Genomic DNA, 16,212 nt, shown 5'->3' with positions numbered 1-16,212 from the left:
AATAAATCTTATATAATTAAGCCAATTCTTGAGAGAATGGTTAAATTTTTGAACTATCATATATGTCCTCACATAATATAGATATTAATAAATAAATCTTATATAATTAAGCCAATTCTTGAGAGAATGGTTAAATTTTTGAACTATCATATATGTCCTCACATAATATAGATATTAATAAATAAATTGTTTATATGTGAGGATAAGATAGTCAATTGACTATATCATATTTCAAAATATTGCAAATACCATAACTTTCTCAAAATCAGGAGAGAAACTGTTGTAACTTTTTTTAATTAAAAAAAATATAAACAAAAGCCAATTGACATGTGCAGGGCACATGTTAAGGGGCTAGTGTTACTAAAGCGATAATTGAACTGCATGATGTTTATTAAACAAAATTAATGGTGCTGGAGGGGGGAGGGGGAGTTTTCGATAATGTAGTCTGAATAAGAAGTTTGGGATCTCCCTCTCAATATAATTTTTGTAGCTTCCAACATTGATCCATTTCTATGTAGTATTTATATAGTCATAAATAGTTTCCACGTACCACCAACAATTACTAGGGCATAATTTTAACCTCTCATGATAAATCAATCATACAGCAGCTAACTTGTGGTTCTTGATTGAACCACTAAAATTGAGCTTAGCCACATTGTCATGAAAAAGAATGTGTTGTAGCAATAAGGTTTTTTCAATTACAGTAATTTGTTAATTGCATCTTATAAAGTTATAAGAATCCTATCTTGTAAGAATCTAGGTAGGAGTTTCAGTTCAATCTTAATTAGGAGACTAGGAGTTTTTCGCCATCAAATCACGTAGGAGAGAAAGTTTCAGTTCAATCTAAATTAGGAGACTAGGAGTTCTTCACCATTAGATCACGTAGGTGTTAATTGAGAGAAATATATATTAGAAAGAGTGAAAGCCTAAATGACATTTGAGAAACAAAAATCAATGACCAAAATATCGAAGATATGGAAATATCGAAGATATGGAAATATCGATTGTTAGAAGAAAAAAAAAATTTCGATGGAAATATTGAGAAAATATCGAATATCAATAGAAATTTTACCAAAATTTTGGTTAGAAGTTATATGATCAGCAAAACATTTATAAAATATCATAAAGATGTTAAAATTAATATCAGTGCTTGTAAAAACAGAAATTTCAAATATATCGAGGATGTTTTAGTCCTTGCGAATAATAGAGTTATAGGGTGATGACCTTTGAGTCTCTTGAGCAGTTGAGCACTAAGACATGCCTCTAATTTGTGCAATAATATTTCAATTACAGTGGTGTTTTGCCCTAATCTTAGTCGTATATTAAACACTCAAGCGTTCATCTTTCATCAACAAAAGACTAGGAACGATCATATGAGTTAGAATTAAGAAAACTAATATCAAATTATACTAAGAAATTGATGGTGATTCAAAGAAACGAGCAAAACAATATGAACAAAGAGTTCGAAGGGAAAAAAAAACACTGCTTGATATGGAACTGCTAAACAAGCTCAGAGAGTTTTCTCTTTCTCATTGATCCTAATGGTTTTCGCTTTGTCATTGCCCCTAATGACAAACGGAAAGGAATAGCTAGGGATTTAGGAGCCAACACCATTAGGATGTTAAAAGCCAAAAACCGTTGAAGGCCATCACAACCATCTTAAAGTATATCATCTCGAACTTTTGTAAATTCATGAGCAAGCCGTTTGAATTGTGTCTTGGTTGGCTCTCTGAAATAAAGTGTGTAATCCATATTTCCGCTCGCAGCTTGAAAGAATGATCACGAGTGCTTTGAAAAGATATGTTTGTTGCCCTCTCATCAGCAAACTCTATAAGTCTGACGATCAATTGTCCTCGAACTCCAAATAGGAAATGTTCGACATCAGTAGGCAACAAGTCATCTAAGATCAGCTTCACCAATTCCTCATTAGCTGCAGTGTATGGTAAATCATTAGTTATACATAACAATATATTGTTTAATTTCTCTATAAACGTTATGTGGATTTTTTTTTTTTTAAGCTTGAAAAATACTGCCACATAGAAATTGACTGCCTGACAAAAACACATAGATTGCTCAAATGATCATTGTCATATCAAAAGCATATAACAGTGTCAACATAAACCACATCCTTGAGTTTCAATGAACTACATAATTGTCTTCTTCCGAAATTATAAGATTTGATGCTAAATGCCATAGAAGTTCCACAGACTCAAATATAACTTTGGATCTCTTTTGCAAAAACGATATCCTACGAGACACTTAATCTTGAACGAACTGCTTAAGTTTCTTCAACCAGTTCTTATATTCTCTACTGTCTTTATTGATCATGTACTCATGCAAGAAATTGGTTGTGCTGGGCTTGATTCCCTTAATCTCCAAGTACTTGTGGAAGGACTTCTGGAGATTCTCATCCAGGGATTCTTCAATAATGCATGTGGGTTGAGATTACCTAATAGATATTGTGTCACTCACGACCAAAACCATTCAAAACCATTTTGCTTGAACTCATTTTCACCAGTACGTACGTACTATGTGATAGCTAGTCAAACCTAGACGTCTAGTATTTGAAATCAACCGCAGAAATCTAATGCATGATTCCAGTGAACTTTGAGGCCTAATGCTTCAACATATCGGTTCACAAGATCGAAATCAGCCATGTAATTAATTGATCGCTTCTCCATAGAGATTGGGTCAAAAACATAGCATGTATATATGCAAAGTTAATTGTTGTGAGTTTTGGGATATGATGTGATTGAAAAACAATAAAAAAGCAATCGACTCATAAAAACTAAGAGACCGAAGAACAACAAAAAAACTAAAAGACTAGGGTATTATTCTGCATATGATTAAGGGCGCAGTTCCTGGAAAATATCATGCCCAATCGCGGCAGTAGCGGACATCCTTTCTACTGGAGAGTAGCTCAATAAACGCTGCAGATGATGTGAGAGAGAGTGGGAGAGAGAGTTTAATTAATTCATGATAGAGGTATGTAGAGTCGATTGAATGAACATGAGAAATGTAGAATACACTTACTGCCAGGAGCCGATTGCCATAAGCACCAAGCATCGGGAAACATCGGAGGAGGTTGGCTCTGCGAATCCTGAGGGACCCAGTCCAGAAAGCCAGCTACATCTACTGGTAGAAGGTGTTGCGGCACGCGCCGCTGACTTGGTTGACGATGGCAAAGCGACAATCAGAGTGGAGGTCGGAGAGGTCGATGGTGGGGATTGGTTAGGCGTCGGGTCGGGTCGTGGGATACAACTGCTGTAAGGTTTCAGGTGGCTGGATAAAGATTATAGGGATGGAGGCAGTGGCGGAGCTAGAAAATGGTCTCTACTGGGGCACTCTAAAGTTAAAAAAAAAAAAAAAAAAAACTTAGAATATATTAAAATTTTAATAAAAGTAAAAGATTAGAAAGATTAATATTTTTTTTAAATTACTTATTTTATTAATCAAACATTCAACTACATGAAAGGATAGCGTTAATGTTTTCGTGTTGAGAATGGTAGTACTAATGTTATTAAAAGGAAGAAATTAAAAAAAAAAACACTAATGTTATTAAAAGGAAGAAATAAAAAAAATGTTTACATACTGTGGCTGGTACCAACAGTCGAACCTAGGACCAAACTCTGGCACTTAAATACCTCTACCACTGCATCAAAACAGCTTTTCATGTAAACAAGAAACCAGAAACTATATATAATGAAGATCTGACTGGGGCACGGGACCCACCGTGCCCCAACGTGGCTCCGCCTCTGGATGGAGGAGAGACCCGAGTCGACGGGGACAGAGAAATCAGTGAGGGGGAGAGAGAGAGAGTCTGATAGAAGGTGAGAGAGAGAAGTTTGTAATTAATTAATTTGATTGGGGGTTAAAAATGTCACTTGTATTTAAATTGGGTAAATAAGAGTAAAAAACTCCAGTGGAACAAGTGGGCAATTTTTTTGTTAAAATTGGGTAAGTGATCACGACCCCTATATATTAAAGCCAGATTAATATAAATGATATCCAAAGCGATAACATATTCAGTTAACATTTCTTATATTATCATTTCTCGTTTTCTATCCTATTACGTATAAACTTTAAACAAAATTTATAAATCTTCAACATTGCGCGGGCGAGTTGCCTAGCGTAAACAATATTACATAAACTTACTTCAGAGTTGAGTCATCAAATTATTTATTTAAAAAAAATGTTTATATTCAATTTCTGCGACTAGCCATTGGTACACTTCCACATGTCATCATTGAATGACACATGTCTACGCCTCATTGGAGGGTTTGCATCATAAAGGAAACACTTAATCCAGGAGGCAAAAGCAGAGATGATCAGGTGTTTGGGCCGCGTTGTTCTGGACCCTCATAAAAGGCTTTACATTCAAAGCTCCTTCTTCTCTGTTGAACAAAGCTTTGCTTCTCCCATTCTTAAAACACCCAAAACGGAATCAAAATTCTCCCGCCTCTGAAAAAATGGCTCCGACGACGATGATCGTCACCAACACTCCAGACCTTCGCCACTCGCCGACTCGTTCGTCCTCTCAGTCTGATATCCTCTTCAGCTTCTACGCTTTTCTGATTTATATTCAATGTCTTTGTTTTCTTCATAGCGATCCGTTTATTACTTGATTCCGAAGCTTTTTGATTATGCTTGTACTCGGTTATGGAAATCGTTACGATTTTGGTTAACATTTTGCGAAATTGAACATGTTGATTTACTGGAACTGCTTGATTTTGATGTTTTGGTGGCCTTAACTGAAAGAAACTCCTCACCAGAGCATACAGAAGGGTTACATTGCGCTGAATGCGATTCAACGACGGCATACTAGGGTTTCTAGCGGTAACTCATTATCTGTGAGCAGGTTAGTCACTGATTCGATCAACTTTACTAGCTGTGGTAACTAAATTTTGGATGGTTTTTATATCAGTTTGTAATTGTGTTGTGGTAATTGTGTTAGGTTTACTCCGCCTGATGATTTCAAGCTGACCGTGCTCACTCTGGAATTGGAGTTTGTGAAAAAAGGGACTAAGAGTGAACAGGTATTTGTTCCCTTTTTTTACCTTGTTCTTTTTGTTATCCATATAGAAATAGGAGAAAGATGGATTTTAAGAGTTTCTCGGCTGTATTTGTAGATTGATGCTGTTGCCTTGTCGAGCCAACTTAAAAAGAGGTTTATCAACCAGGTATCTACTACCCTCTACTTGGGCTACTTATTCTTTAGGCTTGTTTATATTGACCGGCTTCTTTGGAACTGTTGATTGTTCAATGTTTGCAATTAATAGAAAATTAAAACGGACCGCTATATTGGAATCAAGAGTGTATACATATGTTCAATTCCAGACTAAAATCAATAAGCAAGTAATGAAACAACTGTTCTATTTCTAGAAGGATCATGTTACTACACGTGTCTTCTTATCTAAACCTTTGAGTTAGAATATTGCAAAATGACAGATAGCTTATAGTTTACGGAATATGTGGCTTTACTGTATGCAGGTTATGACAGCCGGACACAGAGTATCATTTGAGTACCTTGGGACTAATTACATTTTTACAGTCAATCAAGCTGTAAGATCCGAAGAGTCTAGCTCTGTTGAAAGAGGGATGATCTCGAGTGAAACATACTTCATTTTTGAGGCACCGAGTGGAAACGGAATAAAGGTGAGATTGTTTTCAAATGATGTCTGCCTCAGTACTTTTAAGGTTTCTACTTCACTTGTTTTTGGAAGGTTACCTTGATTTTTATAATTAGTAAATATTATTGTCATTACTATTATCGTTATTATTATTTAGGCGTGAGAATCATGTGATCACGACTTTGTCATCAATTTGATATGATATTACAAGAAAACACATTCAACTTTGAATTGTAAACTATGAAAAATTGATACGTTGACTTGTGTTGTCCAGATTGTGAACCAACGTTCTGCTACGACTAGCAATATCTTTAAGTACAAGGAATTCAACCTTCAATCACTTGGCGTTGGTGGCCTAGGTGCTGAGTTTGCAGATATATTTCGAAGAGCTTTTGCCTCCCGTGTCTTCCCTGCACATGTTACAAATAAGTAAGACAATTGATTCTTCAAGCTAATGTAGTTTTGTTATCTGTATACCATATTCTTAATGGAAAACTTTTGGTGCTCCAGACTAGGGATTAAGCATGTGAAGGGTATGCTGGTTTATGGACCACCTGGTACTGGAAAAACTCTTATGGCATGTCAAATTGGAAAAATGTTGAATGGGAAAGATCCAAAGGTTTGGAAGTGGATTCACCATTATTTTTCTTTGATTTGCTAATTCATTTAGAATTCAGCATGTCTGGATGTTTTCTGAAGTGTAACCTAGCATTATATTGTTTAGTTATTATCCGTATCGGTGGCGACGGGCTTTGGCTTATTTAATTTCGTTTATCTATATATTTATTTCTTTTATGAATTGCACTAGATTGTTAATGGTCCAGAAGTCCTGAGCAAGTTCGTTGGTGAAACTGAAAAAAATGTTAGGGATCTATTTGCTGATGCTGAGAATGATCAAAGGCTTCCTGGTAAGAGCAATATAACTCTTCAGTGCACTTCTATATTAGTTTTTTCATAATCTCTAATGTTGTAATTTCTTTCCTTTACTTTCCAGGAGATGAAAGTGAATTGCATGTCACAATCTTTGATGAAATCGATGCTATTTGTAAGGTACAAAGTCTTTCTTACTCAATATCAAGATTCATTATCCATGAGTAGATCAATGGTGCCATCAATTTGTTGCTCACAGAGACAAAATAGACCACCCCCGCCCCTCCCTCCCTCTCTCCTGTAAATAGATTTGTTGTGGAGGGGTACCATGGTATGTTTATAATTCGTAATGTTTTAATGTATTGATATTTAAATAAGTAATTTCTTCTGGAACATTGGACAGGGAAATGATATTGTCACTAATGCACGTTCCACAATGAACTTGATATAGTGACAGCGATGCTGCTCTGCATTTGTCAACTGTATTCATATTAGCCATTAAGGCGACATTAAAAAAATTATGCCCAAAAGTCACTGATGAGTTTAGGCTTGACATCACCTGGGGATCCTATAGTTGAATACCTTTCTAAGTGTAGGAATTGATATTACTAGCAAAAAAATCACATGTATTTATATATGTTGGATTTAATAGTTTTTGGTTAGACGTTTAAGTTATTGCACTATATAACATGTGCTTTATTTTGCATATACAGTCAAGAGGATCAACTAGAGATGGCACAGGAGTTCATGATAGTATTGTGAACCAGTTACTTACAAAGGTTGGTTGATTTTGCAATTTGGAGCAAAAATGAAAAGAAAAACAAAAAAAGATTACATGCCATTATTGTCTTGTGTTCCTGAGCTATGCCATCAGTGTGACTGAAAGACTACTTGCTGTCCCAGATTGATGGTGTGGAATCTCTGAATAATGTTTTGCTTATTGGGATGACCAACTGAAAGGATTTAATTGATGAAGCCCTTTTGAGGTGCTCTCTATTTCTCTGCCTCCATCCCTCCCTTATCCTTCTCATTGCTCCTCTATTTAACTGTCTTATGTCTTCAATATAATGAATAACAGCTTATAGTCAATATTTCCTTAATGTTGGCTTAGTAGACTAAAATTGTATGGTGGCTTTCAAACATGAATTGTAACTTGTTCATATAAGATCTGTGGAATTTTAGTAGCTAAATGCAGTCTGGACTACCTAACATAATTGGTATATTCTTTTCTCTTTAAGTTTAATGGTTTCTGATGTTTTGAGAATTGTCTTTCTCTTGTTTTGTAGGCCAGGACGTCTGGAAGTTCAAATTGAGATAAGTCTTCCTGATGAAAATGGTCGCATACAGATTCTTCAAATTCATACGAACAAAATGAAGGAAAGCTCTTTTCTTGCTCCTGATGTCAACCTGCAAGCGCTTGGTATGTCCATAATTGGCATATGCTTCCTGTACTTGTTCATCTGTTACATGATCAAATTGGCATTTGTTTAACGACTATTGATTTTCTTTAAATTATAAGATTGGAGACGGGGATTGGAATTAATTGGAAATTATTAATATGCGGTGATTAAATAACTTTTTGGTTGTTTGAGTTTTCCAAATGCTGTGAATCTTGACATTTTTTTGAACCATACCCGTGTATCCATAATGGAGGGATTTTCTTATTTATTTCATGTTTGCAGCTGCTCGTACAAAGAACTATAGTGGTGCAGAACTGGAAGGTGTTGTTAAAAGTGCAGTATCATTTGCTTTGAATGGACAACTAAGTTTGGATGATCTTACCAAGCCAGTGGATGAAGAGAGTATTAAGGTTACCATGGATGATTTTCTACGTGCACTCCATGAAATTGTACCTGCATTTGGTGCCTCCACTGATGACCTTGAAAGATGCAGGTATGGCTTCAGTTACTTATGTGCTACTGAGCTTTTCAGTAACTGGGTAAACTGATAGGTTTATATAGTTTAATTCACACCAGCTTGTTAAGTTACAGAAAAAATCTTGTTTTGGTACTTGTTTCCTTTATCTTAATTTTGTTTTGTGCTCTTATCTTTAACTTAATTTATAGACTTCATGGCATGGTGGATTGTGGGGATTGACATAAGCATATCTATCAAAGAGCCATGCTACTTGTGGAGCAAGTTAAATCAAGTGAGAGAAGCCCTCTTGTTACATGCCTTTTGGAAGGTCCTAGTGGCAGGTAAGCAATCCTGTGTTTATTCCTATTTAATGTTTGTTTTGTTGTTGCCAGTGTTCTGACAGTCACGTATCTTGGACAGTGGTAAATCTTCACTGGCAGCTACTGTTGGCATCGACAGTGATTTCCCCTATGTTAAGATTGTAAGCTCATGTCACATTTATTTGATCTCATGTCTCTATGCTTGTCAAGAATTTGCTGTTGCTTTAAAATATATCTTCTTTTTATGCCTGTCCTAATTTTATTTTATTTTGAAATTTTCTGTTTTGATAGATCTCGGCTGAGGCCATGATTGGTCTTCAAGAGAGCACTAAATGTGCGCAAATCGCAAAGGTTTGTTGGTCTTCTCAAATGCTTTTAAGAAAACTAGCATTTTGGAAAGTGCTAATTACTGCTTAAGTCTAGAGATGTCACTTTTTGTCTCTAATATTGTAAACTCCAACAGCAACCTATGGGATGATCTGTTGGTTTACTGAAAATCCTTGTGTTTTTACACAGTTGTGAATGGTTGAAGTTGTATTGATATGGCTGCTTTTAATTTTTTTTTTTTTTTTTCCGATTATCTGATAGGTTTTTGAAGATGCATACAAGTCACCATTAAGCATTGAAAGGTAAGCTAGTCTACTTTAATTTATTTATTTTACACAACTCTATTTGAGGACTAAAATTAAGAAGGGAATAGCTGTAGATAATTGTGAACTAAGAGAGAACCAATCTATTATCCTACAATCTTCAAACTTTTGACAGGGCAGATCAGTTGGTGAAAATTCACTGACCTCACACCAATCCAAGCAGCGGATAGCTTCCTGTGGATTTTTGTTATTTTCATATCTAGCAACGCTCCTCTCAAGATAAGTGCAGAACATGAATACTGGATCCCAACTCAAATCTGACGTAGTCCAAAGGACATCTCGGAAGATAACAGGATGACCTTTACTCCAGTGCTTCTGAAAATGTTCAACATTATCACTGTGTATGTCTAAAAGCGCGGGGTAGAATAGATAGGTATCATTTGAATTATCTCTCAAAGCAGCTTCTTGCAACTGTTGAAGTCTATCGACATTCTGGTCCGTGTCCAAACATAGAGGGCAGCTCAATGACATGTCTGAAGTTTCTGGAAACTCATAGCTGCAAACTATTTCTTCTGCGCTTACTCTAGCTCTTTGATCCAACTTAAAGGGAAAAAGCATCTCAAATCAAGGAAGCGGTCACCACAACCACCAAACTCCTTGGGCGGGCAAGATATACCGTCAACAGCATTACAATCTTTCCAGTTAGTTACTGATGTAAATGACGACAGATACCAGACATTTTGCTTATGGGTAGTTATTGGCCTTTTCTGAACCTTCCCCTTACCAGAGACCCAAGAACACTTTGAGAGAAATGTATTTATTCCTCCCCGGAAAGTTCCCTTAAATTGATCTCGACAACAGCTCAAACAAAGGTTATAGGAACAATTTTGGCAGCTTCTATGAAGATCCACAATGGAAGCTTTGCATTTATTGCTGTTCCAAAATCAATTATGCACAGAAATTTTTGAAAACTTTGAAGAGACACCAGTAGCATCTGGGAGTATTGCTCAAGTGCATCGGGCTACTTTGAAATTTCGATACCCTGGTCAACGGGTGAAGCCCATAGTAGTTGCAGTTAAGGTTAGACATCCTGGTGTTGGTGAATCAATTAGGAGAGATTTTGTAATAATCAATTTAGTAGCAAAAATGTCAAAGTTCATTCCTGCTTTAAAGTGGTGGAGATTGGATGAAAGTGTACAACAGTTTTCAGTTTTTATGATGTCTCAAGTTGACCTTGCAAGGGAAGCTGCCAATTTGAGCCGCTTTACTTATAATTTTCGTAGATGGAAGGATGTCTCTTTCCCAAAGCCTTTGTATCCACTTGTGCATCCTGCTGTTTGAGTGGAAACATATGAGCAAGGGGAATGCGTCTCACATTATGTTGATGATCTTCAAGGGCATGAACGGATTAAATCTGCACTTGCTCACATTGGAACACATGCACTTCTGAAGATGCTCCTGGTAACATTCACATATACTTTTGATGTTTCTTGCAATAAATTGTAGTAATTATGTCAGTTGGTGGTTGCATTGCTCTGGTGCAGTTTTATTTTTTCACTAAAAATCTCATAGGCATTTTTTTGACTTTGGAAGATAGTGATTTCTGTCTTATAACTTTTGCTATGGTCATTATTTCCTGTTTAATTTGAGACATGAAGTATGATATAGCATGGCTTACAAGTTATCCAAGTTTCTGTTTTCAGGTGGACAACTTTATACATGCAGACATGCATCCTGGGAACATACTTGTTTGGGTGGCTCAGAACAAGCCTTCTCGGAAGCGACTGTTTAAATCAAAGCCTCATGTCATTTTCCTTGATGTAGGCATGACTGCTGAACTTTCTAGAAGTGACAGAGTGAATTTACTTGAATGTTTCAAGGCTTTTGCACGTCATGATGGGCGCACTGCTGCTGAGTGCACACTAGGACTCTCTAAGCAACAGAATTGCCCAAATCCAAAGGCTTTCATTGAGGTATAATTGTTGGACAACTTTACTTCTAGAAAACTTTAAAGTGACTGGGATAAGGTTGCAGGGTTTGATGTTCTAATTAAAATGAAAAGCTTATTGGTATTTTTAGTTTTCTTGCAAAACTCAACTCTCTTGAATCCTAAGTCACCTTCTTAGGTTTTTCCTTGTTATTTTCAACAGTTCTGAAGACACATCGCTCTTTTCTGTTTTTGGTTGGTGTTAAATGTATATTTTGTACAAAATAAAATAAAATAAAATAAAGAATTTCATATTTAATCCAGCTTCCCTGGCAATAGTTTTTTTCTTAAACTCCAAGCACGACCTCTATTAAGCACAATTTTTAGAATAAATTTAGATGAGATTCATGTTGAATTCAAGATGTGGTAAATGTACTGTTCTTTTTATTTTTCTGGTCTGTTTAGTTAATGCTTCTAGCAATGAACTTTATGATTCTTTTGAGTTTCTTTATCTTAATTTTGTTTCCATGTGTATTTACTTATATTGTAAGCATATGTGGATCATAGGATCCAATATTATGTGAATACAAAGATTTTATGAACTTGGGAAGCATTTGCTAGGTTCTGTGCCAGAGTTCCCTAACCATGTTCCTACAGGAAGTGGAGGAGTCATTCACTTTCTGGGGTACTCCAGAAGGTGATCTGGTTCATCCTGTTGATTGCATGCAGCAGTTACTGGAGAAAGTTAGGCGGCATAGAGTCAATGTTGATGGCAATGTTTGTACTGTCATGGTGACAACATTGGTTCTTGAGGTAATCTTTTCTTTATCTTCAGAAGCCAAAGCACTCTCTTATGCAATGGAAACTATATTTAGATTTTCATTTGCATATACTGCGAAGCTTCCAGAATGCCGTTGTATTGCAAACCCCAACACTGATACATTTCAAAAACTTCGAAGTAGAGGAACAGTGATGAACACTCATAAAGCTGTCTTTTATTTTATTTGCACATTGTTTCCTTTTTTGCTTTCACCAGTCTGTTGTTCATGACATTCTTCTCTAGTTTTTGTTGTTTATATGAATAAGATAAATCTAAAAACCCTTATCGACATTGTCCTATGATCTTCCCTTTTCCCCTTAAATCTGGACTTTGCTTAATTGGTTTTGTATAGTTTGGTCGGTAAGCCCTGAATACTATGAAGAGCGTTTGGTAATCCAACCACTCGGCCTGTGTTTAGTAGGGTTCATTAGAATTTTTGATAGAAAAAAGCTGTGGTTTTCCTTTGACAATTGCGTGAAAACAAATAACAGAGGTTCTCGGCCAACTGGTTGAAATTAATGAAGTGGCATGGACAACTGTCATTTACATTTAAAATTGTCTGGCGATTTGCTCCAACATTTATTTTCACTGACGTGGTCATTAATAACTGATCTGATTATCACCCTGGTTATGTTTTGCAGGGATGGCAGAGGAAACTTGATCCAGCATACAATGTGATGCATACCTTGCAAACTCTGCTTCTCAAGGCCGACTGGGCAAAGTCCCTTTCATACACAATTGAGGGGCTAATGGCTCCTTAGGTTCCTGTCCGTGCTACTAGTATTGTTACTAAACAATTTTGACAGTTCTAAAAAACCAAAAGAGTCTGGAAACGGACACGACTGTCTTAGGGCTTATATTGTTTGTTAAATTTTTTTGTTCCCCTCTCCGAAAGTCATTATTATGTTTTGCTTCGACGTTATCTTTTCGTATTTACAAGGTTTCATCGACAACCATTACCCTTTTTGAAGCCTCACCAATTTCAGAAGCAAACACAGGGGAAGTAACATAGAAATAAAGTGCAATTCATTCTTTTACACTTCTTTCTGGAGGCCAGTTACTTTGCTGAGCCTGATATCTTGCAACTGTGTAAAATTTATTTATTAAGAAAAGTAAACTGTAAAATTGATAGTAGATGACTATCAAATTCAAAAGCTATAGGCCATTAGGCAATTGGTCTTGTAAGCTGTCATTGTTTTATACATTTTTGTTATGTCATTCTTTGACATGTTTATTAGCAAGCCTTTCAATTATTTTTGCACGAGCACAACACATGTATACAAAATAACAATTTTGTACTCAAAAATGCAACAAGATAGTTCATATTCCATGAATTTCACAGTGATGATCTCTATTGCATTTAAATTTCGCTGAAATGGGTCATGAAGTCAATATAAATAAATTGAATATTTTCTTTGTAAAGAGATTACCGATCGTAAATTACTTTTGAATGTATAAAAATACTTAGAACCAAATTAACTGTATTAAACCAAACATCAGATAAGTTGATTTTGACACTATCCAGACAAGTTTGTCATCTCACTTACGGTACAGAACAGAATAGAAATCCTCAATACATCAAATAAGTTGATTCAGTCCCGATCACCTGGTCAGTTGCTGACCAAGGATCATTTACTCACTTACCGTCCGATATCACCTGGTCAGTTGCTGACCAAGGATCATTTACTCACTTACCGTCCGATTGAAATCAGACGGTTGACAGATATCTGAATTTTGGGGGAGATCTGTCAACCGTCTGATTTCAATCGGACGGTAAGTGAGCAAATGATTCCTGGTCAGTTGCTGACCAGGTGATCGGGATCGTAAGTTGATTATGACACTATCCAGACAAGTTTGTCATCTCACTTACAGTACAGAACAGAATAGAAATCCTCAATATAACTACATCAAAACCAAAAGTCCTCTTCACATCATAAGGGGTTCATCTCAGGGCTTTTATTAGCATTTACCTGCAAATGAAAAGGTTAAACAGAAAAGGAACATGACAATGAGTATATCAGGGCACACATCAAAGAGACTTTATTTCAAATTCCTATGAAGAAACTACTAACAAGATACCAGAAAAGAAAGAATAAGACTAACCCCACAAAAGATAACATAACAGTATGATCAGACTAGGCCCTACATCCTATGCACTTCTTTCCTCATTTGAGTACGTATGTTCGGAGAACTAACCTCACAAAATATGACAGAAAGACTTTCCCAACAACATTCTACTCATTTGATCAGTATATATGAGAAGCTAATCAAAAATTTCCAAAAAGCTAATATGTATCATGGATTATGAATCAGAAATCACAAATATATACATATAAACACCAAGAAAGTAGTGACTCAGAAATTTTGAGCAAACAGCTGCATACAAATATCTCGAATGCAGAAAATGCTGATATAGCTACTCATAAATAAACTTTAATTACATATAATGAATTGCCTCCTTTTGTAACACAATCGTCACAAAAAGACCCAAATTGAATAAGATATTAGGAGTAGGGTAGGCAGAATTATGGGATTACAATTACAAGTCAAAGTCCAATCACGAAACAAGTTATACAAACAACAACTTGAAAGTACTCTGTATCATACATAAACCCAGAATCCAGACCAGTAAGATAAGCAGGATGAAATATTAAATACAAGAAAGCAGTTAAAAGCCCCCATTCACATCCCCTCTTGCAATGTCAAGCTAGTAGAAGAGTTAAATTGCATGCACTAAGACTACAAATATAGATAGTTCCTACATATACGGGTAGGACACATCAAGTTCATCTTCAATATTTGTTCCATAAAAAGAAAATAAGAAAAGATTTCAAAGGAACAAGATCAAGGTAAGCAAAAGAGTCACTTATTTATCTTATATTTCTCTAGCTCAGGTATACAATTCGCATACTTTAAAAAGTTCAAATCGCATACTTTAAAAAGTTCAAATCCCTTACTAGAGGAAGTACCTTCAAGGGCAAAGGTGTAAGCGACCATAAAGCTCTGAATCTGAATCATTTGCCGCAGGCGCAGGCTTGTCTTCCAGAGCAGGCTCTTGCACAGCCGCCACCATGGGGGGTCGGACCGGCTCCGCAGCTGGGCAAACCAGCGACGGCTGTCGGCATCCTCCGCCTCCTCACGGTGGATGGCTCGGAGATGAAGCTTTGCCTCCGTTTCCAAATCGGAGAGCGGATCCTTCGGATCGTCCGAAATCGAAAGGAGACTCGCGTAGACTGCCATTAATGAAGAGAATCCAGTGAGAGAAGAAAAAATGGTCGAGGAATCGGGGCTTTTCTCAACCGTTACTATCTTAGGTATGGTAATAATGTGAGGAACTCTGAGGATTTTACGAATCCGGATTATCGTCCGACGACCCATGAGAGCAGTCTCTTCAAGAGAGTATCTGAAGATGCCGGAAGGAATTGAGAAGCAATGGAAAAAAACGGCGACAACAGAGGTTGGCAATAATAGGGTTCTAGTGCGGCAATGAAAATGAGACCGCTTAGGGTGTGTTTTTCTTTTAAGCTTGTCCCTCACAAAAAATAAAAGTAAAAATAAAAAATAAAAAAAATTCCTTTAGGTGGGCAGGCCTCTCATAAACACTACGTCTTATAGTTATTAATTTCAATTAAAATTAAAATTTTATTAGTTAAATAGAATACCAAATTTTTTAATAGAAATTATTCTATGTGTTATTGAGAGTAAATCAGTCTACTAGTATTGTAAAGAAAATGTGGATGATGTCTCTAGCTCAAATCCCCTTCTTCCAAGATACAATGCTTAATTATGTCCCCTTCTATCAAGATAAAATAAAATCAAATAAAAATTATGCCTTTTTTCTACTTATTTGAGAAAAAAAATATTTATTTGAATATTTGAAAGGGGGGAGAATGACCAACTTCATAGTGGAGCTAACTTGCGTTATGTCAACTCCGAAAAGGATAGGTTGCATGAATCGCTCTTCTTGGTGTTAGTATCACCAATGTCCGAACTGCTCTTCTAAAATGTTTAACCTCATATAGAGATATAATTATTTTCACCTTATAAAGAGGTAAGTTTTTTGTTCATATATCATTAGAAATTTTTCATATGATGCATATCATATACTACATTTCTAGAGTTGGAATTTATACCCATTGGGTAATATTCACCCAATGATAGTTCGCGGGTATGAGTATTTACCCAATCCATTTCTAAA

The 16,212-nt window shown here is 36.1% G+C and overlaps 3 protein-coding genes, 1 long non-coding RNA gene and 1 pseudogene across 4 annotated transcripts; 3 read left to right on the top strand and 2 right to left on the bottom strand.

Moving 5' to 3' along the window:
* Positions 1-1,971: 1,971 nt before the first annotated feature.
* LOC121049469 lies at positions 1,972-3,334 on the bottom strand. Its single transcript, XR_005800319.1, has 2 exons — positions 3,034-3,334; positions 1,972-2,930 (listed from the first exon to the last, which is right to left on the bottom strand). It is a non-coding gene; the product is annotated as an uncharacterized LOC121049469 (long non-coding RNA).
* A 1,134-nt stretch (positions 3,335-4,468) lies between these two features.
* On the top strand, positions 4,469-10,221 carry LOC112202937 (annotated as a pseudogene).
* LOC121048796 (probable serine/threonine-protein kinase abkC) lies at positions 10,180-11,246 on the top strand. Its single transcript, XM_024343987.1, has 2 exons — positions 10,180-10,602; positions 10,971-11,246. Exons 1-2 carry the CDS (start codon positions 10,180-10,182, stop codon positions 11,244-11,246), a joined length of 699 nt encoding a protein of 232 aa, XP_024199755.1.
* LOC112202936 lies at positions 10,971-12,898 on the top strand. The gene is made up of 3 exons (XM_040506948.1): positions 10,971-11,240; positions 11,745-12,007; positions 12,656-12,898. Exons 2-3 carry the CDS (start codon positions 11,840-11,842, stop codon positions 12,773-12,775), a joined length of 288 nt encoding a protein of 95 aa, XP_040362882.1. The 5' UTR covers positions 10,971-11,240; positions 11,745-11,839; the 3' UTR covers positions 12,776-12,898.
* Positions 12,899-13,454: 556 nt separating this feature from the next.
* Positions 13,455-15,512, bottom strand: LOC112201807. Its single transcript, XM_024342722.2, has 2 exons — positions 14,984-15,512; positions 13,455-13,984 (listed from the first exon to the last, which is right to left on the bottom strand). Exons 1-2 carry the CDS (start codon positions 15,390-15,392, stop codon positions 13,974-13,976), a joined length of 420 nt encoding a protein of 139 aa, XP_024198490.1. The 5' UTR covers positions 15,393-15,512; the 3' UTR covers positions 13,455-13,973.
* Between the last annotated feature and the right edge of the window lie 700 nt (positions 15,513-16,212).

This window comes from Rosa chinensis, chromosome 5, assembly GCF_002994745.2.
Source record: "Rosa chinensis cultivar Old Blush chromosome 5, RchiOBHm-V2, whole genome shotgun sequence".
Taxonomy (NCBI): domain Eukaryota; kingdom Viridiplantae; phylum Streptophyta; class Magnoliopsida; order Rosales; family Rosaceae; genus Rosa; species Rosa chinensis.
This window is presented reverse-complemented; position numbering and strand designations above follow the sequence as displayed.